This window comes from Mesoplodon bidens (genome assembly GCF_964165515.1).
Source record: "Mesoplodon bidens genome assembly, chromosome: 15".
Classification (NCBI taxonomy): domain Eukaryota; kingdom Metazoa; phylum Chordata; class Mammalia; order Artiodactyla; family Ziphiidae; genus Mesoplodon; species Mesoplodon bidens.
In genome coordinates this window covers 60,532,889-60,557,581 of record NC_138171.1, presented here as the reverse complement: position 1 = coordinate 60,557,581, position 24,693 = coordinate 60,532,889, and the positions used below count along the sequence as shown (strand labels likewise).

The 24,693-nt window shown below is 40.3% G+C and overlaps 1 protein-coding gene across 2 annotated transcripts in view; it reads left to right on the top strand.

Annotated features, from left to right (window-relative positions):
* RBFOX1 (RNA binding fox-1 homolog 1) overlaps positions 1–24,693 on the top strand; it is a gene marked incomplete at its 3' end in the record, with an annotated part of 187,416 nt that overhangs the window by 59,581 nt on the left and 103,142 nt on the right. For both annotated transcript variants that reach the window (XM_081255267.1, XM_081255268.1), the window contains exons 4-6: positions 5,896–5,949; positions 12,767–12,859; positions 14,598–14,658. In XM_081255267.1, coding sequence (XP_081111393.1) covers positions 5,896–5,949; positions 12,767–12,859; positions 14,598–14,658 — 208 coding nt within the window. The remainder of the gene's footprint in view (positions 1–5,895; positions 5,950–12,766; positions 12,860–14,597; positions 14,659–24,693) is intronic.

Genomic DNA, 24,693 nt, shown 5'->3' with positions numbered 1-24,693 from the left:
TTCCTTTGGACTCAGTGTTCCATCAAAGGACAAAGCTATGACAGGACTTGGATAGTATTCATTTTTGCAAATGCAGTCAGTCTATTTGTCTATGACAGCCCAGCATTGGTGGGAAGTGTCTGTGGATTCAATGAACAAAACTACGTCTTTAACATATGACTTAGAGTAGAGGTTGGCGGCCTAGAGATTCCCCTTCTAAAAGCTTTTTGGATGGATGCAGATATTACAAAAGGAATAAGAAGAGGTTCAACTTTAATGCCTAGCTCTGAGCCAACTAGATCTCCTTCCCCAGGTGAAAAGGCGAACTCTGTGTCATCACTCCACAGTGGTGGGGTTAGCATGAACATTTTCTTTAACATGCATGATGTTTATCAAGTATGCATCTGACACAAAAGCAAAAGAAGCGTCCTCATATTTAAGATACCCAGGCTTGAATCCTGACATTTCAGTGGAAAAGGTCAACTTCTGCTCTTTTATCTCTCTCATTTGGTAATAACCTTGAGTTGAGCCCTCTAACTCTTGCAGAGCAGAGATACCCTCGGGCACTTTCAGGTCAAAGATGACTTTGAAAAGTGCAGAACATTCAAAGTTAAAGCCAAGGTTAAGTGTGTGTAAAGCAGTGAGACCAGGTTTGAATGATCCACAGCCAGAAGAATTAGATCCCTTTTGCCACGTCAGGTTCAGAAGTTGTCTTGCTCTTCAATGTGTCTTAATTCATCAAGTGCCACTGGGATGCTGGCTTTGAATTTGGTCCTCTTAATGACCATCCTGTGCTCTTTTCTGGTGCCACTCATTGCAACACACCCTAACTCCCACCCCTGAGGATGCTCTGTCCTCGCTGGTCTTCTCTGTTATCTTGAAAGTTACCAGAGGGCTACACTGCTAAGCTATTCAAAATATTCACAGCTAGACTCCGAAGAAGAGATTCTGCTTGTGTGAATATCTGAGCCTCTCTATTCTTATCGGGGCAGAACAGGTGGCATAGAGCGAAGTCTTGCCAAAAGATGGATCGTGCTACCAGTTGTCAAACCTTGATCAAAATCTACTAGTTTCAGAGCTACGTTTTGTAAGTCAAAATTTTCAAGCAACTGACAAGATGTCGATTTGACAAGATGATAGCTACACTTAGGATCTATCTATCTATTCAGAAAATGCAGCATTCAGTAATTCTGAAATTAATTCAGTTCATCACAAACTGCCTCTGTCCAATTTTTAAAGTATGCAAGATTTTTTCTTGGGTTTTGTCCATAAAAATCATCGGGGACCTATGGATTCCTGGACTCTGCAATAACTCTGAGACCTCCTTGGTTTACAACCACCATTCTGAAGCTATGGAATTTTAATACTGCAAAAATCTATCCTTCCTGGCCAAACCTGGGTGGCGGCAAACCCATGTGGTTATGTGATACATTTAGTGGCATGAATCACATGAAAAGGCATCTGTAAACATTCTGATTGGTTCCTCCACTCCAATTGAGAGAATTAAACATGATTTCCTCTTTCAGTTCATAGTCACTCTAAGAAATCACATTTTAATCCCAATCAGGTGTTTTCCAAGTCATTGAGACATGAGATGTCATCTCTCCTTTTGTTGCTGTGTTTTGCCCTGGTCCCTTCACTCTGGCTGGGGCTACAAGGAGTGAGATGGCAGAGAAAAACCTTCACAAAGATTTTTGCATTTTTCTTCTTGGTTTCTTTTGTTCAGTATGGCCATGGGGATTTCAAAACAAAACCAAAACCAAAACCCAATGGCAAAACAGCCTCCTTTTTCAAACTGCCTAAAATCCGGCAGTGTTCAGAACAACTTCCGTAACCATGAATAATTCAGCCGTGAAGCTTGCAACCCCTGCAGGCCTAATGGTTACCGCAGGTGACTCAACATTTTATTTTTAATATGTGGCTTTAGTGTCTCTTTGTCAGAATCCTGGTTTCCCTTCTTTCACAATTCGCTTTATATTCTTTTTTTTTTTTTTTTTTTTTTTTTTTTTGCGGTATGTGGGCCTCTCACTGTTGTGGCCTCTCCCGTTGCGGAGCACAGGCTCTGGACGCGCAGGCTCAGCGGCCATGGCTCACGGGCCCAGCCGCTCCACGGCATGTGGGATCTTCCCGGACCGGGGCACGAACCTGTGTCCCCTGCATCGGCAGGCGGACTCTCAACCACTGTGCCACCAGGGAAGCCCCTCGCTTTATATTCTTTACTTCCTTCTCTTTCGGATAAACTTGTTCCAGTGTTTGGCATTAAATCATCCAGGTCATCTTAGATTTCCTGGGTTTTTTTTTTTTTCTTTTTTAGATGGAACTTTCCTTGGTCAAAAAATGATGTGGCCACAACATCCATAGCAGAAGCCAGAGTCTTTTTAAAACACCAGTTGACGTGTGAGTGAATGGGATCTCTTATATTATCAGGGGCCTTGGTTCTGGATGTTTCACTGGAAGGGATGTTGGTTCTGGCCCCAGCTACCTACTTCTTGATCATGTCAGAGCATGCGTTTCCTTTCCATTTGAATTTTCAATGAACCCATGAAAGCAATGTATGGATTTCCACCAAATTAATCACAATGCCTTGCTCTTGAATAAAAGCTCAATTTAACCTAATATTTAATAGTAAGCATTTGCGGTGTGAGAGAGGTGGTTATTATAGATCCAGACCTCTGATACAAGGCATTTCAATCTAGAATTGCCTTCATAAACAGCTATTCAGTGAGTACTGGCTTCAGATTTTACCACTCCCTTGTCAAGGTCACAGCCTTGCTTTCGTTATCAAAATACAGGCCTTTGGGGCATGAATATGATCCACTGAATTCTCTATTGTCACCAGACACAGGTTACATGACTTTCAGAACATGCAAAAGAAGCTTTCATTAGAAAAGAAAAGAAGCTTTCACGATCACCGTTGATGTATAACAAAATAGAGATGCTTTCGGACATGGCATGTTGCCTTCTATTCTGCATCCAAAACATGAAGCCGACCCTAAGAAAACTGGGATGATGCCTTTTCTTAGCCTCCATGCACACTCTTTGAACTAAGCTTTACTTTCATGTTTTATACTGTATCCATTGAACACTTTTCAGAGGTTTTCAGAGAAATATTATTTGATCTGAGAATATCTAAAAATGGGTGGTACCTATTTGCCCAGGTGTGTGCCTATAAGCTCCTGGTTTTATCCTTGACACAGCTGTTGAAACACCTCGCCTGGATTCTGAGATGTTGTTGAACACGGCTGAATGTCGGTGTTGAGCAAACAAATCCTAGTTATGTCTGCGAATGAGTTGTGTCTATTTAAATTGAAAATGTGCCAGCTGTGTTTACATCGTTAGTACCAAACTTCCCAATTAAACTGTTGATACTATAAATATAGTACACAACTGCCTTAGGAACGGGGCTTACATCAGCAGCATTCTTCTTCTGGCTTGTTTCACTGGCTTTGAGGATCTTCCACCCAGTGGCAACTGCCAAAGAGGCAAACAGTGGGGACCATTTCAGGGCATATGGGGCCATTGTTCCATTTAGGGAATGATACATGTGAAGATTACTTTTTGATTGGTTCTGTCTCAACCAGATCTTATTTTAAAGGAAGTGTTTTTGTGTTGACTGCTTAGAGAATGTTCCATGGATGACATTTGCTTCGTGGTTTTAGAGGAAGTCCTTTTCAAGCTTCTCTATCCATAAATATGTGTGCTTCCAGCCCCTTAGGCCTGAAATAAACATGATAGCATCTGTCTAGACTGAATATTCTAAGGAGGTTATATCAGAATTATGGCTTCTGAGGAGTTCACAAAGCTGGAGGACTTTTTAACTATGAAATTGACTTCACCTTTCAATGGCAAATCCTGCATTTCCCAAATCTGAAAATTATCTTCTATTTTCAACGATTTTCTCTGCCCAAATCTGGGGCACGGAAAATGCAGTAGAAGAATCTTCTCTTGACCAAAAGAATAGTTTAGTGTCCACAAATTACAGGGTGAGTTAGCTGCGTGTTTCTTGGTGTTTCCATACGGCATGCTAGCCATGTAGACCTTCCATCTTCTCTCCTGGTTGAGGCTTCTCTTCTTGATTTCTTCCTATCCTTCTACTTCTCTCTGAAGTAGAGAAGCACTTCTGCTCCACAAGAAGAATTCAAGTCTGTAATCCCCTGGACGAGTACATATCCTGAGGGATGGGCACATTTCTGTGGCCCAAGATGACATAGCTTTGGGGTTTTTTTTCTCATAGTCAAAACTACTTTCATTTCAAGATTTTGAGCTATTTATATTTGACTGGAGCATACATATGTTTTTCTGTCTTTCTGAGTAATGTAGATTTATTTGTACATTCCAGAGGATAGCCTCTGTATCTTCCAAATTTTTTTGTTTCTTTTTTTTTTTTTTTTTTTTTTTGAATCTCAGTAAGACCTTCTTGACACTTACTCTCCGGGCCTCCCAGTATTCTGTGAGTGGTGCACATGGGCCAGTCAAGCTGCCCCTAATTCTCTGTATCTAATTATTCCCTTTCTCTCCTGCCCCTCCCTCCCCATGGCTCCATCCTCTGCTACACAGAGGCTGCTTAAGGCTTTCCACCCAGTGGAGAGAGACAGAATACAGAATCTCCTAGGGTTATAAAAGATGCAATAAAAATTCAGGCTGCAAAAGCAAATGGAGCAATAGGAAAGCTCAAAATCAGGGAAAAAGAGGATGGAAATTTTACTTTTTGTTGTTCTGTTTGTTTCTTAATCACTGAAACAGGCATTTGCTCTCATTCTGCGTCAGGGTAAAATTTCTATCTGCTTTTCCCCTGGGCCTTGTCACACACATTTGCACTACTGTCTCCCACATGTACTCATGTAGAACAGACCACATTCAAAAAACGCCCATTCGACTTCATGCGATGTAAGAAACAGAAAGGATTCCAGCATCAGGGAAAATGATTTTGAATTATCAAATGCTTTTGGAGCAGGGTCCATGTTCCCATGTTTTAAGTGTGAATTACAGACTGATGTGCGTTTGTCACTAGGACTACTAGGGTAGTCTGTTACTAGTCATAGTAAGTTATAAAATACAAAACACAATATCAGAAATTTGAATTTCAGATAACAAATATTTTATTAAGTATAAGTATGTCCCAAATATTGTGTGGGGTACACTTATCCTGAAAAATCTGACATTTAAATTTAACTAAGCATCTGTATTTTATCAGGCTACCTAATGTATTTGTCATCTGAAAATTTGTTTCTAGATTCGAATATGTTGAGTTTCTTCAACTTTTTATAAAGCCTATTCATGCTAATTGTATAAAATCTGTTTGTTTAACAACATGGAGAATCATCTTGAAAGAAGTACATTTCAGCCTGAGGATAGACCACAACTATGCTGGTTTCTTGCTTGTGATGGGTGTCTGTGTAGTGGATCTTCCTTTTATCTTTACTTCTCTTTTATAGCCTGGCTGCTCCTGGCTTTTGCAGAACCAAGGTCCAAAATCCTCAACATCCCATTCTAGTCGGATATTTTACTATCAAAATCTCACTTCCCCAAGCGTGCTTTGCCCAGTGGCTAGTGACGTAGCCTAGAAGAGCCCTTGTATATACTAGCTGTTTTTAATCTTTGCTGCTCAGTGCCTGGGAAGGCAATCACTCACATATCAAGAAAGAAAAGTAGAATTAACCTCTTGGTTACATACTTGGTACTGGGCCCCTATTCTGATAGCTTATATGATGGCACATGCCATAATTTGGAAATAATACATGCGGTTGTATTTTCTCTTGGTTCAAGTGCATCGTTTAATGAAAGAACAACATAAAATGTATATCCTTGATATTAAAAGAGAAAACAAATTCTGACTTGGGGCACAATTACCCATGTGCATAATATGATTCAGTGTGTTTCTCTTCTTGCTTATAAAATATTTCTATTTCTTTGCAGCAATTTGGTAAAATCTTAGATGTTGAAATTATTTTTAATGAGCGAGGCTCAAAGGTAAGCAACTTCATTCACTTTAGAATTGTTTAGCTTATGTTGAAACGCTTGTTATAAATACGGGGAAACAACTGCACTGTTTTAATCAGTACGTTGTGAAAATACACTTCCGTGGGAATTCCTTTAGGGACCACCTCCCGTTTCCAAAATGGTGGGGACTACATTGGATTCAGTTTAAAATGTATGAGGGGGTAATTTTAAATTGCTGTTTTATATATATCTGTAGATGTCTATATATCAATTTTCCAGAGGAAAACTACCCATGCTTAAAAAAATAATATTGTTGCTACATTTTTGTTTTTCAGTGATAATTATGTTCTTTATATTAAACAGTGAGTTGATAGTCTCATGAGCAGGTAAATATGTGATTATTCTGTATTAATAAAGTGCAGTTCTTTTCCTGGGTTGTAGGGGAGAAAATCTCATATACACCAACCTTTTGAATAAAACTTGATCCATTAGTCTGTGTACCCACCCACATTTTGCAATTTGCCGTTGCTTTTAGTTAGCTTTTTTTTTTTTTTTTTCTGGGAAAGCAATTTTTAAGTAGATTTTCTTAGAGCTAACAGTGTTTGTAAAAATCAGAGGTTATATGGTCAAACTCCAGCAACTTCAAAATGGAAATAGGTTAGTAGAAAAAAAAAAAAAAAAAGCCCAACTCTTCCAAAACATCTTCTGTATCACTGGTCATCTAAGAGCAGTATCCAGACGGGCAGCATCAGCACGACCTGGGAATTTAGAAATGCAGATTCTCAGGGTCCAACCCAGACCTTATTGAATCAGATCCTCAGAAACTGGGGCCCAGCAATCTGTGTTTTAACAAACCTACCAGGGCTGTGGTTAAACTGATAAACCCTGTGTCTTTCTGTTTTTGACACACGCCCACGCTTCGTTTGAATGCAAACTAGCCCTTTGCCCCCTGGGGCTTCGAGGTTGCTAAAGCATCCTCCTTCTACCTGCAGTGACGGAAAATGCAAGAGAGCCATCAGAATCTCCCTGGAGGAAAGCAGTGCATTTGGCAGAGCAGCAGCAGATACTGTGGGTAACAGGGAAGGATGCTGCAAAAGACTTGGATATTGACATCAGGAACTAGAAAGTGAAACACGTTCACTAACTCTGCCTGGTTTCCGGTCCGCCAGGAATGTTCAGCTGCCTTCACATCCCCAGACTGTGAAAGTGGGGTTGGAGAGAAGTTGATTACCAAGCACAGAGAGATCCCGGGTTCAGCCCCAGAGCTTTTCGTACACAGGCAATTTGGGACAAGCCAACATCCAGGAGGGTTACTAAGAAGAACAGGTTTTACCTAAGGGAGCAAGAGCCAGTCTCCTGGGTATAGTAACCATTTCCTCCCCACAAAGCAATCCTTTATTATTCCTTGGACAGTCTGTACCCTCTCCGTCCTAAATAGGTTTAGTATTAACCTAATAGGATAATGCTGATTGAATTGAAGAAAGAAAATGCCAGTATTCTCTTTTCCACAGTCAAAATGGTGTTGTGATATGCCAGATGAGTGTAAAAAAAAAAAAAAAAAAAAAGAAAAATCAATTCATTATACTCTCTGGTTTTGCTACTTTAGGGAGCTCATCATTCTGTAATTTCAGATGTTTTACAGTCATCCTTGTAATATGTCAGTAGTTTGACCTCCAGGCTGGGGGAAAAATAAGCTAACTCTCTTTCTGCTCTGGTATGAAAAGCATTACAGGTACTATTTCTATGTGTGCAAAGTCAAGTGCATTAAGAGAAAAATGTGCCTGATCCCTTTCACTCAGGACTGATGTATTCTGGTCAAAGTTATAGAAGATGTTGGCCAACTTTCTTCTAATCCTGAGTTCTAGCACTGCTGCCTTTAAAGGTTTTTTTTTTTTTTTTTTAATTTATATTCCATGTGTACTTTGTTTTGTAACTTTTGCAAGTTGGAGGAAACTATTTAATTTTTTTCGAGAGCTGTTTAAGGACATTAGAAGAACATCATTTGCTATTTTGAAAGGACAACGGTGGTGCTATTTTTAAGACTTCTTCCCTCATTCTTGTGATTAGCCTGTCTCTAGGGCTTTAGGAATAAGACCATTTAAATTTGCTGCATCGAGAGATTGATTTTGTGAAGCTGTGAAGCCTTTTTTTTTTTTAAGAACCATCAAAAATAGCCTCTCTCAGTGGGTTTGCTCCCTCTGAAAGAACTGGTCTCGCAGGTGTGGGAGCTGACTGGTACCACTGGAATGTCATGGAGACAGTCCAGTTGGGAACTGCTGAATGAAGGAAACAGCTCACACAGGGGTATCTTTCTTTCGTACTTGACGTTATCGTTTACGGGAAAAGGTCTTATTTAAAGGAACATTTCCACTTTAATGGTCGAGAAACCTGAACTGTTGGTATGACCTGATTTTCATCCTTTGGTACTGGAGAAGCAGCCAGGAAATGGGGGAGAGCTTACAAGCTAGGAGCTGACCTTCTGGCCATCCTCTTTGGGGACCATCCCAAGACAGCCACTCAATGAGGGTGGCTCAATGTGGGTGTTTGGTGTGTGTGTGTGTGTGTGTGCGTGCGCCTGTGCATATACACCTATATACACACAAGCAGTATCTATATCATCCTGGGGATGTATAATGTACAAGTTCATGTATAGAAGGATAGCAAGTAAACAAGGAAATCACTTTCAGAAAAGATCTGCCAGACTTGGAAAATGGAATGAGATAGCATTTCAGGGTGAGAGATACTATCATTCATTTTTCCTTTTAGGAGATTTAAAAATGTTGTGTTTACCTCTGAAACATTTTATTTGGGGGGGTGCAGCCAGAGACAGCTACTTTTTCATAGACCTAGGAAATGCAGTCTGCTCTTTGATTCAATGATGTCTATAGTATTGGTTGCATTCCAGTACAACATTGGTGAATCGGACGTGAGTGAGAGAGAAGTGCTTCCTGGTCTCACAGACTCTCCAGAGTAGCCTGAGAGACGGATCCTTAAGACAAACAAATGCGGTAGAGTTTGCTGTGTTCTCTAGAGAAGAAGGGGCTGCTGAGATTCCAAGCAGGCAGACCAATCTCGTTGGAAGCTGGGAGGCCTTCTGGGAGAAGTGGCATTTAAGCTGCGAGAAAAAGATGAGTCAGGGTTTCACAGGGGAAGGAAGGAGGGAAGATGGTCTTCCAGGGAGAAGGGTCTGCGTGTGAAAAGGCGATTGGGAACAAGCGGGTCGTAAAGCCCTTAGTCTCACAGGAAAATGAGCCTTCAGACCCTTATCGACAGCTCTCCTCTTCTAGGTGTTAGGAGTTCTCTGCACCAGAAACTAGTAGAATCAGATTTTCATGTAAGATGAAAAGTCAGCGCACGCATCCATCCTGGATACTTCAGAGCCTTTATTTCAGCTATAAAATATTGTATTTGTATTACTACAAAAAGGGAATATATCGCCTAATATATCCCACAAGATTAAAGTAGAAAAATAACTGGGATACGGGAAGATCAGAATTTATGTTTCACAAAACGATTTAAAAATAAGCAAGTCACGGCTGGTCCACGTTAGGGTCGCCATTATCTGCCTAGGGGTCATGCCTTCCCATCAGAGGGCACAAATATCCCAGATTCTCTTCTCCTGAAGGATTGCACCTTCTCTTAGCTCCCCCTCCTCTGTTAAGGTAAACCCTGGGAAGCAGTGTCTCTCCTCCAACACTTAGGGAGCATCTGACTCCCCCCATGCAGCCCCTCCTGCACACTTGATCTTTACAGGGTCATTGCATTGCACTCGGTTCCTTCCTGTGCTCACCGGGCCAAGTCAAGAAGGTGCTTCTTTTGATCCCCTTTTTAAGACTGAGATAAAAATATTCAAAATATTTTAAGAATATTCTGCAAGTTACATTTTTCTTAACATAGAATTCTGACCACGAGGCAGGTCAAAAGAAACAGCACCTGTGCTTGATGGAGAGGGTGCCTAAAAATGGCCAGCTCGTGGTCTCTGGTTATGGTGTAGCTCCCCAGATGAGAATCTGGCCATCTTCTGACCCAGGGACATCGTAGCACTTCTTACCTGGGTGGGAGGTAGGATTGTCCAATGGGACCTGTAGGAGAATCCCTTTAGTATTTGGGGGACTGAGTCTGGAGCAAGGTCTTCATGAACCCAGCTTTGCCAGATCTCAACTAGGCATCTCAGCAGGTTGAAATGAGCCACTCAAAAAAAAAAAAAAAAAGTTTAGCAGAAAATAATGAGAGTAAAAATAATAATAAAGAGAATCAACATAATTTTTTACTTCAAAAGAAAGTGAAAATAGAGTAGAATTCCTTTTTAGTTTATGAACTTGGGGTTCAGGATAAATTTTTATCTTCACTTTCACCTCTCCCTGATGAACATGATGCAGATTTTAGGCCAGTATGGTTTGCTCTGGGTTCAGACCAGAATCACAATAACTCGATTCACTGGGATCACGTTAGGCAGGTGGGGGGCATGTTCGAGTTTCTCCTGCCTCTGTTCCTTCCAGCACTGTGGTGACACCGACTGTTAGTGCCTGTCGACAACAATGATGCCACCAAGCCCTCCATCGATAAATCACATCAGACTGTGGATTTCCTTTCCTTGCCAAGTGAAAGAATTGCCCCAGATAGAGCCAGAGTCCTAGTTTCCCTAATTACTTATTAAATGTATGGTATGGCTATGGATGCTAGAGCACTGGGCTTAGAGGTCAGGAAGAGAACATTCCTATGTGATTTTGGCTGACCCCTAGGTTTAAGATACGAATCACCAAGTCAGATAGATATTCATCTCAAAAACTCACTCCACTCCCTAAATTGCTCTATAGAAACTGGCAATGTAATATTCTACTTCATTCAAGGAACTGAATCCTTTAGATGGTGCTTAGTGGTATGAGAGGCCATGGAAACCCAATTGCTGGGCCACATTGGTAACTTTTTCGGCAGATTTCTGGGCTCCACTCTGGGATTCTGATGTGATAGATATGGGTCAGGGCTCAGGAATCTGAATGTTTAATATGCTCTCCAGTTCCTTCTGATGTACAACTAAGTGTGGGACCCACTGACTAAGAGTCAGAGCCATCAAACAGAGCAACCCCCTCTCCCAAATTCTGTCTTTTGCCTATTGAAGAGCTATTATTTCAAAACTAATCGGCACGTATGTTTGAGTACCAAATGTGGGCATCCTACCAGTGATGAACAGAACTAAGTAGCGTCCTTCTGAGCATGTAACTTTATTAGGTTAATCAAACAGTTCAGACCTACCCTAATCATGGACCCTCACTCACTGTGGGAAATATGAAGGGTAATTCAGCCTAATCCCCCAAGTGAATAATTAAATTTTTCTCTATCAGATAATTATCTAATCTAACTTGAAGACATCCACAGCTAGTTTCCTCTATGCATGAGCCCATCTTAATAATTGGAAAGTTCTCTCTTAGTTAAAGCACTGGGTAACAGCTCTCTAAATACCCTGAGTTTCGGACATCCCTTTAGCAATCTAATGAGGACCTGAGAGTTAACAGCTAATGACTAGCTGTGATTTGTAATGACGGTCTATTTTATTAGTAGGACAGACTGTCCTACCGCCCCAGCTAAGCTTAAAGCTAGCGTTTTTCCTTTATGTAAAGATTACCGAACACAAAGAGGAGTCCTGGCACATTGCATTATTTCACCCAGTTTACACTGTGAAGACCAGAATGAGCTGGGCATATTTGCACTGGAATTGTTTCAAACGGTTGGTGTATATTTCTGAACAAGATGTACAAATATTTTTAGGGGTTTTAAAAATAATGTGTCATATTTTCTGTACTCTTCTTAGGAACAGTTTCAGTGAAGAAAAAGGATGGATTTTTGACAATGCGATGTTTGGGGGGTTGTTTTTTGAGGCTGAAATATTAAACAAAATAGGCCAATGGTGCAGAAAAGGGTATATTTGTTATTGATCAATAAAAATTCCCAGAATGTTATTATAAATAACATTCTATTAAAGGAGCTTCTTTATTTTCTACCAGTTGATTTGATAAATGAATACCAGCATAATGTCTTAGGACTTTACCATATGAATACACATTTCCCTTTTGGGTTAATAAAGTAGTCGGGAAAGTTGACAAATTCCGAAGCATGTATATTATTTGTGGGGTCAGAGGGGAAGTATTAATACAAAAATGTTACTTGAACTGTTTGCATTATTAATCAATTGATGTTTATTTCTATTCATTTCATGGGATTATTTTGCTTATTAGATCAGAGTTTAAGATTTATTATAAAAAAAGGTCTTTCCTTTTTTTTAGGCTTCTAATTTTTATTTTTTGAGACATAAAGGCTGTAGAATTGACAAATTTGAATAACCCTAAAACTGCATGGAGAAGAGATGGTCTTAAAACCACACAGCATGACTCTGTAGGCAATGTTAGAAGATTCTGGCATTCATTGTTGAATTTTGTGCACACGTTTTCTTTTCTTTTCTTCTTAATTTGCATGTCAAGAAAGTGGTTCCCTTTTTTTTCCTCGTTATTTCATTTTCTTCTCTGTGAAGACACCGTACGTTTATTTTGATCTCATTTTCTTTCCGTTAGATTTCTTTTCTTCTGTAGTGACATTTAGAAAGGTATTTCTGGTATCATTCTTTGAATTCTTCAGGGGTGACAGCTAACGGGTGACAGAAAACAAAAATCTTGTTCACATTTGTTGCTTACTTATTGCACATTTTAGTACTCTTATAATTTCTCTAATTTGCATGTTACAGAACTGAAGCCAGGACAAGAAATAGAAATTAAAGCGAGAGAACGTTCCACAGTGGTCGTTGACTGAAAATAATAATCTGCATGTTGTTTTCCCTTCTCCCTCCTGCATGCAGGGATTTGGTTTCGTAACTTTCGAAAATAGTGCCGATGCGGACAGGGCGAGGGAGAAATTACACGGCACCGTGGTAGAGGGCCGTAAAATCGAGGTGCATGTCCAAAATATTTTCCTTTTCATCTTTTTGATAAGTGTCTGCTTCACGCTCATTTGTTGTTTCAGATGCATCATTGTGTCTTGTATGTGACCCTACTCCCTTCTCATTGTTTATATATATATATTTATATATAAAAAGGAAAACTGGCCTTACTTTTTAAAAAATTTTCCTTTATTATGTTACTCTTATTACTGCTGAAAGGTGGATGGCAAAAGTGAGACAAAAGAAAGGTTAATCTGAAAGGGTTTTTTTAAAAATTATTTTATTTTTCATGTCTTATAACCAATGGGTGCAGTAGATTCCAAGCAGTGGAGAGAGTGTTGCCAAACAAAACAAAATACAGAGCAGTTTCTTTTTTTTTTTTCCTTTTCTTTTTCTTTCCACTACAGGGTTGATGAGGGATCCACAGTGGTGTGCAAATTAAGCCAAATTGTGAAAAATGGCGTTTGAGAGAACGATTGTTTGGAAAAAAAAAAAAAAAGTGAGAGGTTTTTGTCATGAAACCTTTCTTTTTTTTTTTTTTTTTTTTTTTTTAAGAAGCCAGCTTGAACTTTATACTCTTTTGATCACAAAGTGAATAACCAAACAGGATTTCCTGTTCAATATCTGGCTGTTCTTCATGGAAAAAAATAAACGCTAAAATTCCGATACTCAGAATCTGCTCTTTCTACCACTGACTCTCCCTCAAAATGACCACAGGGTCGTATTTGTTAAAACTTAAAAAAAAAAGAAAAAATTACCAGTTAAAAATGCTTTAGTCTTTGGAGTAAGATGTTGCATATTTTGCCTTTCATTTCCTCCCACCCTCGACGATAACCCTTAGGCCCCTCACCAAACTCTCAGTAACCATGGTAACTGTATACAAACCCATGCTGGCGATGGTGGTGAATGGTAAGTGGTGAAATCCATCTGCCGTTTCACGTATTTAGTGCTGATATATCTCTATACATATATATACCACGTGAATTTTTTTGACTTGTTGTATTAAGTTTTCTTGATGCTCTATTTTTTTGGATATTGGTACGCCTGTAACTGAGTGTACGTTCTAAGCTAGCCTGGGAGGCACTGACTGGATTGAGATATGACCAGTGCACATCTTACTCAGATCGTTAACTCCATATTGTGTTAAACAATGCACCCTCTCTTTTATCCTTTTGTTAGCTGTGACTTTAAAGCTTGAATGATTTTGTTAATTCTTGCGATGTAAAAGGCTCTTGTTCCAAGTGTTGAATGCTAGATGTTGCTTCCCGATGGTTCTTCCCTCGTAAAGTGTTGCATACGGCTAAAACTTGTTTGTCCTTATTTTGACATTTATGTTCCCTTGTACCTTGTCTCTCCCCTCTTCTATTCCACTGCATGTTCCTTCATATGAACCTTATTTTATGTTTAAAAAAAATTTATTGTTTCTGTGTTACCATGGAGTACACGCATGCTTTTCAGTCTTCAATTATGCAGTTCCTTTTAATTTGCTTTTACTGTCTCCTTATTAAACTTTTAAGTGATATGACATTGCTTTATTGAAATGATTTGTTAAGTTAAAATGGTTATGAAGTAAATGTAATTATAAAATGTATGATTTTGTTATGCACCTACTGCCTTTTATAAATTAAAATGCATTTTAGTTTTTGGTGTTTTTTTTTTTTAATAAGTAATCACAGTCATAATGCATGCAACTAATTGAATATGGACTGGCCCTGGAATATGTGCTTATTTGAGTTTTCTATGTACATAGGTAAATAATGCCACAGCACGTGTAATGACAAATAAAAAGACTGTCAACCCTTATACAAATGGTAAGTAGAGATTGGCCTTTTACAAGAAATTGTCTCTACCTCAGAATCTATTAAGTAATTTAACTGGGGAATCTGTTTCAACAAGCCATATTTGCCTCAGCATGGCCACTGTGTCCTTGCTGCTGACCTGCTACAGTGAACCACTTGAATCAATAAGATAAATTTCATGACAAAGGAAAATTTAGTTCTCAGGTTAAGAGTGCATGTCCTTCTTTCAGTCTCTCTATAATAACTCCCATGTGAGTGAGATACAGTACTTATTTGGGAATTACTTGGGTCATTTAATTTATTGTTATTAGAGTTAGTTGAAGGAGGATGGAAGTCTTGTTTGTTTCTTTTTTCATCACCACCCCCTCACTGATCACTAATCATCCCCAGAAGTGGGACTGCAGAACTTGGCTCTGGCTTTGAATCTTCTCTGGAGCTATTAGGTTTTTAAAGTGCCTTAGAGGGTCCCTCATGACCAGTTCCATAGTGGGAACTGGTTGCCCACCAGTGGCATTTGAGGGCAGGTGAAGGTGTTGCTGTGTATTGCAGACCCCTTCAGGACAAGGCATTTCTGCCCTTGCTCTAGAAGAAGACATCTCAAGATGCTTCATAATAAGGATTTAATATGTATGAAGAGTTATTTAAAATGTTCACACATTTTGATTCTTTGATCCTTCTCAGAAAAAAATGTCTCTTAAGATATATGGGGGGGCTTCCCTGGTGGCACAGTGGTTGAGAGTCTGCCTGCTGATGCAGGGGACATGGGTTCGTGCCCCAGACCAGGAAGATCCCGCATGCCGCAGAGCGGCTAGGCCTGTGAACCATGGCCACTGAGCCTGCGCGTCCAGAGCCTGTGCTCTGCAACGGGAGAGGCCACAACAGTGAGAGGCCCGCATACCACAAAAAAAAAAAAGAAAAAAAGAAATATGGGGGGAGGGAGGCTGTTGATATGCTAATCACATACTTAATTGTACCAGAATTAGAAAGAATGTAATGTAGTAAGTTAAAGTTAGAGCTTAGTGGAATATTATAGTCATTAAAATGAATAGGATGAAGACTACAAAGGGCCTCATAATGAATGAAAAAATTTAAAATGAGAAAATTATATGTATAGCATGATTTGAATTAAGGTAGGCATTACACCAAAATGTTACTGGTTGAGTTGAATTGTGAGACTGGAAGATATTTTTTGGTTTATAGATTTTAAAAAAATAACAGTTTTATTACAGTCTTAAGGAAAAATTTATGGAATTTTCCATTTTTAACATTTTAATTACACATGAAACATGGAAATACAGACATTAAAAAAGGAAAAGAAAGAGAGAGAGGGAGAGAGAGAGGAAGGAAAGGAGGAAGGAAGGAAGGAAGGAAGGAAGGAAGGAAGGAAGGAAGGAAGGAAAAAGTGGGGGAAGAAAAGGCTAAAATATATTTTGAATGACACTACTGCCACCTTGGTTTCCCAGCTACCTCCTCAGAAGGTACCACTATTACAGATTATTGTCTATACCTTTATTTTGCACTTTCTTGTATATATATGTGGTCAGTATATATTTATAACATTCACAGTAATGTGTGCATGCTTTTTATATGAACATGGTGTACATATCATTTCTAATTGGCTTTTGAAAGTCATATAGAGTTCTTTCAATGTTAATACATACAGACTACATTCATTCTTTTTAGTGGTTACATAATATTCCATAAAATGAATATATGGGTTTATTCCCACCTTACATACTGATTGACTTTTTTTTTTTTCTGTTATAAACAATGCTACAAGCATTTGGTAGCTTTGCTTTTGTTTTTCTTCTTTCTTGTGCAAATGGCTACCAATTAGGCTAAGCCAGTTTGTTCTTACTTTTAAAAGGGGCAAAATTAAACAGAAATATACCCTCAATATAATAGTAGTCTAAGGAGAAAGACCAGAAGAATTATTTATTCTGCTGACCCATTTTCCCAGCTCCAACAACCCAAGACATAACCTTAAATGGTATAGAAAATTTTTGCAACAGACTTTGAATGCCCAGTGATGAAATGAAGCAAACCGCTGAGTTACATGTCATGAAGACTTTCTACTTGGGTAAAAATGATAGCTCTGCAACTTGCCAGAGCTAGTATACAATGACACCAACGTGACTACTGGGCACTTTCTTTAATTATGAAGTAGCAATTGTGTGTGCATGTGCATGTGAGTGTGTGTGTGTGTTTGCACCACGCATGCTTTCATGCATATGCATAGATGTTCATATCTGCTGCTTCTGTGAGAAAATAAAGCAAGGGAAGCCAAATATTATTCCTTAAGCCATATGTAGGCATGTTTATTTTAAAGAAAGTGCTATTGATCAATGACATACCCAGGGGCTGAAAACTGGACCTGTGGGCCTTGGAGACAAAATTCAAAGCCTATTTATTAATAGCCAACATCTCTGGAACACTGAGTACATGGCATTGCGTTAAGCATTTTAGGTGCACTGGGTCCACATGAAGTCCTATAAAGAAGACATAGGTTTCCTGTGGTAAAGCTGTAAAATTTGAGGCTAGAGGAGATGGAGTGATTAGTGAAACCTTTTTCTTTTATTATGAAATAACAAAATCTTGTGGCCATGCCCATGTGTTACAAGTGCATCACTTTCCCCTGTCATCTTACAGAACTGCACTCAAGCAACCAGCTACAGGAACAGAAAGATTATTAAAGGTGCAGCCCCAAATTCCCAGTTTGGTATGTTGGCATAAACATCCCACATCCCATTCCAGGGAACCATGCATTCTTAGTTTCCAGAAGTGTCATATGGGTCTCTAATCTGTGTACCCAAAAGGGGGTACTCAGGGGCTTATCCTGTCCCATGGACTGAGGATGGTACCTAAGGGGTAGATGGGCAGTCGCAGTAGAACTGACTTAAAAAAAAAAAGGCAGATCCTAACTACATAAAGATGATTGGCTTCTGTAGAGGAGATGGTGGAGAATTTTGGTATTCAAGAAAAGTAGTTTTCAAAGCTTTTTCAAGCCTTGATTCATGAGTACCATCACTACAAGTAAAATTTCCCATAAAAGGCAATCCAACATAACTGAAAAGATATGGGGCCCTCTCAGATCCTTAACAAGCATGACTGTGTTAATAGAGGATCTTATCACTACCAAAAAGAAAAAAAAGAAAGAAAGAAAAAAGAAAGTGGTAGCTATGTGAGATGATGGATATGTTAGTTAGCTGGATTGTGGCAAAAAGTTTACAGTGTGTATGTATATCAAATCAACAAATGGTACACCTTCAATCCTTCAATATAGATAAATTTAGTTATCAGTTATACCTCGATAAAGCTGGGGAAAAAAAGAGAAGTGAGGACAAATAAAGTCACATGGAAATGAGAAAATTGGTTGGTGAGATTCATTCATTAGCTACCTCATTCATTCTCACAAACCATCAAACTTAGGCTTCAGCAAAATTATGCATTACTAGAGTCATCAAATTTTGAGATCACTTTCACATGGAAAAATATAACTCTCCATGCCAGCATCACATTCATGCACTCCTTCAGTCTTGTCAGTCATCCAACAAAACTTTAAGCAACTGCAAAGTTTCTGATGATGAATGGGACAGGACCCTAACCGTGATAAGACACGAGGTTAGGAGGCTCTGCCATAGAGGACCAAAGTTAATGAAATCATGGAGGATGTGGATGCCGTTTCCCAGGACATTTGAACTTGGCAATAAGAGAAGACTGTAGAATGACATATAGGGATCTGGAAACCCACCCCATCAGAAAGCTCCACACAGAGGGAATTGGGTGGGCTACTTCTGTATTGCTGATTTTTCCTGAGGACACCAACCCTCAGAGAAGAGTTAAGCTTTACTGAGCTCATTGGAGATCAAATGTTTCCTCTGTAAAACAAGTTGAGAATCAGATTCTCAGGAACTTCTTCAATGTTGGAGAAGCGTGGGTGTTGGATGTAGCTCTTTTATTTTCTCTGAGATCTTAGGAAGGATGAAAATGGGACAGAAAGACCCAAGACTATATGGAGAGGTAGACTTGTCATCACACCTGCCTTTCACTGGCTATTGAACTGCAAGCAGGCTGTTGAAACCCTCCACATGACAGCTTTCCCAAGTGGGACCTGAGAAATGGGACCTACTATATAGGGTATTTGCGATTATTATGGGAGATAAAATACTCAAAACAGTGGCAGGGGTACAAAGTCCCCTAAAAATGTAATTACACAATAATCTCAATAATAAGTAGCCATCCTGTTCTCTTTTTTTTTTTTTCCTGTAGATAGTAAGGTGAGTTTCCTGATAGACATACTAACTTAAGGATCAAACATTCAGATGCTAACAGAAGCTGTCTAGGTCAAATAAATAAGCAAGCAGAGAGGGTCTGAGAAACTTGTGGCCTTTTGGGACTCTCTTTCATTTTCATACTGGGAAAAGCAAAGTATGTCTCTTCTAGAAGAAAAAAACAGCACAGGGTAACAATAAAAGATTACTGACCTTTGGCCTCCAAGCCCAGCATGTAATAGGGAGTAGACAAACTGGGGGGTTAAGTGGGGTGGTCCGTCATCACCCCCAGCAAATTGGTCCATGGGGGATTCTTAATCTAAAGTTGCTATTTCTGCTCATGTTTGAAGAGAAACAGAAATCCTGTATAGATGAAATTTAAATGTTGACAATAAATATGTGTTGCAAAAAAAAAAGTTACTGAGTGAACCAGATGCAATGTGCAACTGACTTTTCATTTTGGGCATTGCTGTCTGCACCATTTCAAATACCAGATCCCTGGTATTCTCAGGTCATGTCTTTAGAAAACCTCGGTATGCAGTTTTGGAAACCCCGGACATTTTTTTTTTAACATCTTTATTGGAATATAATTGCTTTACAATGGTGTGTTAGTTTCTGCTGTATAACAAAGTGAATCAGCTATATGCATAGGTATATCCCCATATCCCCTCCCTCTTGCATCTCCCTCCCACCCTTCTTATCACACCCCTCTACATGGTCGCAAAGCACTGAGCTGATCTCCCTGTGCTACATGGCTGCTTCCCACTAGCTATCTATTTTACATTTGGTAGTGTATATATGTCTGTGTTACTCTCTCACTTTGTCCCAATTTACCCTTCCCCCTCCCTGTGTCCTCAAGTCCATTCTCTATGTCTATGTCTTTATTCCTGTCCTGCCCCTAGGTTCATCAGACCCTTTTTTTTAGATTCCATATATATGTGTTAGCATACGGTATTTGTTTTTCTCTTTCTGACTTACTGCACTCTGTATGACAGACCCTAGGTCCATCCACCTCACTACTCAATTTCATTTCTTTTTATGGCTGAGTAATATTCCATTGTATATATGTGCCACATCTTCTTTATCCATTCATCAGTCTATGGGCACTTAGGTTGCTGCCATGTCCTGGCTATTGTAAATAGTGCTACAGCGAACATTGTGGTACGTGACTATTTTTGGGGTTTTGGGGTTTTTTTTTTTTTTTTTTTGCGGTACGCGGGCCTCTCACTGCTGTGGCCTCTCCCGTTGCGGAGCATAGGCTCCGGACACGCAGGCTCAGTGGCCATGGCTCACGGGCCCAGCTGCTCCACGGCATGTGGGATCTTCCTGGACCAGGGCATGAACCCTCATCCCCTGCATCGGCAGGCAGACTCTCAACCACTGCACCACCAGGGAAGCCCCATGATTCTTTTTAAATTATGGAAACCCCGGACATTTAAGGGTGATTTCTTGAATGTGTTTCTTTGATACCCAACTCCGCAAAGCCCTAGAGAAGGCACATGCAGTTTTTTGTGTGCACATTCAGACCTGTCTTTTTTTTTTTTTTTTTTTTGCGGTACGTGGGCCTCTCACTGTTGTGGCCTCTCCCGTTGCGGAGCACAGGCTCTGGACGCGCAGGCTCAGCGGCCATGGCTCACGGGCCCAGCCGCTCCGCGGCATGTGGGATCTTCCCAGACCGGGGCATGAACCAGTGTCCCCTGCATCGGCAGGCGGACTCTCAACCACTGCGCCACCAGGGAAGCCCTCAGACCTGTCTTTTAACACTTAATACAGCCATAGTTAACACTGGGAACCTCAGTCAGTGTTTCTACAGAAGGCTGGCAGATAACCTTTGAGAAGCTAAATTTTAGGAGGGGAGCACTGATTTGGATGCAACCCCTTGAGGCCAGGCCGCAGAGGGATCTCTCTAAACAGCTCCTCTGTGTGATATAGAGTGAGACCTCCACATGTCTGGTCTCTGCTCCATTGCCTTGTTGTATGGGAGCCCTGGGAGCTGGGAGCAGTGGGCTTTGTCAGCTGTTCTCCCTTTGTTGTAAGCTTCATTGTTCAGTTTAATGTCCTTGATCAAAATCTCTGAATTTGCAAGGCCTGGGGACATACACAAACTGCCTGAGAAATTAAAACTGGGATCATTTTGTCCGTCTTCCTGACAGTGCAGGCTCCTGTCTCCAGCAAGGTGATCCCAAGGGTCCCTTCCAGGTACTAGAAGGAGTCACAGGGACTAGGAGGCCATTTGCATGTGATTTGCATGCATTTACATAAGCCTGCAAGATCCCTGTTAAGTCTGAGCAGAGGTGATTTTCAAGGACTGGATTCTTATTGCCTTTACCTTGAAGACAGTCACCCCTAACAGGGCCCTTTTTTATTAGGTGTATATAGGGAAGCAGGTCATTGACGGTAGGAAGGAGATCCTAGCTAAAAAGGAATGAGTCCATTAAAAAAAAGCTCTTTATTCTTTCAGTTCCTTTAGAGCAAAACTAAGTAAATATATGGAGCACTGACTATTTGCCAAACAGTTTTAGATGTTGGGCCTTCACATCGGACAGCAGTCAGTCCCGCTCACTTTACCATTAATTTTAATGAAGGAGAAAGTTTATAAAAACAATTAAGAACAAGCAACAAAAGAAAAAAGATAAATCCAGGCGGTGTTAACCGCCATGCAGAAAACAAAACTGGGAATTGAATCAGGGCACAGCCGTAAGAGTAGGGAAGGAAGAGGCATTAAACAGCCTGCCCTAGGGAGACATTGGAGACCTAAATAATATCAGGTCAACTTTTGAGGAATGAGCAGAGTTCTCCAAGCAGAGTGAGCAGTGGATACAATCCAGAATGGTCTAGGTTGGTCTAGAAGGATCTTAAGTTGTTTTGAAAAGATGAAAAAGGCCAGTGTCACCACAGTTTGGAGAAAAGGGAACAGTGGTACAAAACAAATGGACCGGGGTTAGATTGTGTGGGCTTGTAGGTCAAGGTAAAGAATTTGTGTTCTAGGGCTTCCCTGGTGACACAGTGGTTGAGAATCCACCTGCCAAGGCAGGGGACACGGGTTCAATCCCTGGTCTGGGAAGATCCCATGTGCCACAGAGCAACTAAGCCTGCGAGCTGCAACTACTGAGCCCACGTGCTGCAACTACTGAAGCCTGCATGCCTAGAGCACATGCTCCGCAACAGGAGAGGCCACCACAATGAGAAGCCCATGCACCTCAATGAAGAGTAGCCCCCACTCGCCGCAACTAGAGAGAGCCCATGTGTAGCAACGAAGACCCAACACAGCCAAAAATAAATAAATTCAATAAATAAATTTTTTAAAAAAAGAATTTGTGTTCTAAGTGCAGCAGGAAGCTATTGAATTCTGAGTAGCAGGATGACATGTCTGATTTACTTTTAAAAATTGGTTTGGCCACTAGGAAAAGAGGAAGAGAAGATGGTGAGAGTTAGGACTTTGTTGGCATGGATTTGTCCAGCTAAGAACTAGAAATGTCTTGGGCTGGGATGGTGGCGTTGGTTAGGGAGGGAAGTGGAGAGAGTGGAAACATCTTTTCAAAGTCTAACCAACAGGATTTTCTAATGGATGGTACATGGGATATGAGGGTAAGGGAAGCATCAAGGCATTATTTATCAAGAATTTTGTTTTGAGGAACCAAGTGGATGGAGATGCCATTTGCTGAAGGGGGGGAAGACTTGGTGAGGAATCTGCTTCAGGGGAGGAGGGAGTTGAGAAGTTGAATTTTCATGCCTGTGGTGTGGTTCAGAAAAGCCTTTGTTTTTCCTACAGTGGGAATAGAGCAGCCTTATTTAGGAGAAAAGACAAGTGATGGGAAGAAGGGAAAACCTGCACTGATGTTCCCATGACTACCTGAGCAGTCTCATTTCATTTTGCTGCTCACAGATCCCAGCTGACTTATTGTAGAGGAGACCTTATCAATTACCTCTCTCAATTAATACTTGCAAATGTGAGATGGCATAGATCTTCTGGGGAGGGAGAGTATCATTTTGTTTCTATTATGTTTATATTGAATGGAAGTTTTCCATGGGGAGACTTGGTAAACTGGTAGATCATTGGTAGATAGTTAGAAAGTGGCATTAAGTAGCATGCCCTAAGAAGACATCAGGTCAGCTTTGTCAAGAGCTGAGAGATTGATTGATCAGTCAAAAGATTGATAGATAATAAAGAAAGAGAGAGTGATGATAGAGATGGATGGATGGATGGATGGATGGATGATAGATATAGATGATATATAGAGGATAGATAAATAGATACATAGATAGAGTTTTCTTAGCCCAAGGAAATGAGGAAGATAAATGTAGATGAGAGAAACGTGATTTCTAGACAGTCTTAGACACCTCTGAGAAATCTGTTTCTTTGAGAAAAATGAAAGACTGTTGGCCTAACTTACAATCTTTGAGAGTTACATCAAAGTTAATCAGTGGATCCACATTCAGTGAATGGTGTGTCCCAGCCTCGTGTGCAAAAGGAATTACTTAAGGGAGTTAATAAGAATGCATAAAAGAAACAATGGTTTCAAAAAGACCCTGTCTTCACTACCAGTAAAAGGTAGGGGCATAAGCAGGATGTCAGATGGAGGACAGAGGGAAGAAGAAGCGTAATAAATTCATCACTTAATTATTCACTTAATATGGCTACATATAGATTTCTTTCACAAACTCTAGATTTCTCTGAACAACTAGCAAGAGAAAATTAAATATGTCCAGATAACCCTGTAGCTTTATTTGCAGCCAGTTTGCTCTATTTTCTCTTTGATTCCAAATGACTTAAAATGTGGACATGTCCTCAGAAATTGAGTATTTTCTTTGTTAGGAAGCAGTGAATTTCAGTTGGTCAAATTGAAGTCAGTTTCCATATTTATAAAGCACATATTCTGAAATGATTGGGGTAATTTTTATTTTTATACCACTATAGGAATTTCTATAAAATAAGATGTGTTTAATATAGGAGAAGAAGGTGACAATATGGAGTTTCAGAAGCCCCTGGGACAATACGTCTCAGAATTTCATGTCTCATTCTCTGTCTGGGTCTAAAATTGCAGCCAGGAGTTTCCCATTAATATGCCTCCCAAGTAATCCAAGGATAACCCTTTGGAAAACCCTATCCTAAGATCACCCTGGGTGCTGTAAACCAGCTAGTTTATTCAAATTGGAACAGAAAGTTTCTAGAAACAAAACATTCTTGGAAAGTTCTAGGAAGTTCTTAGGTCCATCCAGGGGCCAATCTGTTGCACTATGGTGCCTCTGTCTTCCTTAGTGGATCAGTAGATTGTGGTCATCTCTCAGCTGTTCTTACAGGCTCATCACTTAGACCAGGCAGTAGGATGGCACACCCTCTCCCTGTGGGAAGAGCTCAGAGAGTACTTGTCACAAATACCTTCTCTCACATCACAACTCTCACCATTGCCTTTTCTCAGGAGCATTTAGTAGAGGACCTCTGATGTTTGACCTTCACCTCAAAGACACAAGTTTTCCCACACCTGTCTTCTGTCATTTGGCAAGTCTATAATGGATGCTTTTTTTTTTTTTTTTTTTTCGGTAAGCGGGCCTCTCACTGTTGTGGCCTCTCCCGTTGCGGAGCACAGGCTCCAGACGTGCAGGCTCAGTGGCCATGGCTCACAGGCCCAGCCGCTCTGCGGCATGTGGGATCTTCCCGGACCGGGACACGAACCCGTGTGCCCTGCATCGGCAGGTGGACTCTCAACCACTGTGCCACCAGGGAAGCCCATGGATGCTTTTATAAAGACTTACCAGCAGGAACAGGAAATGATCA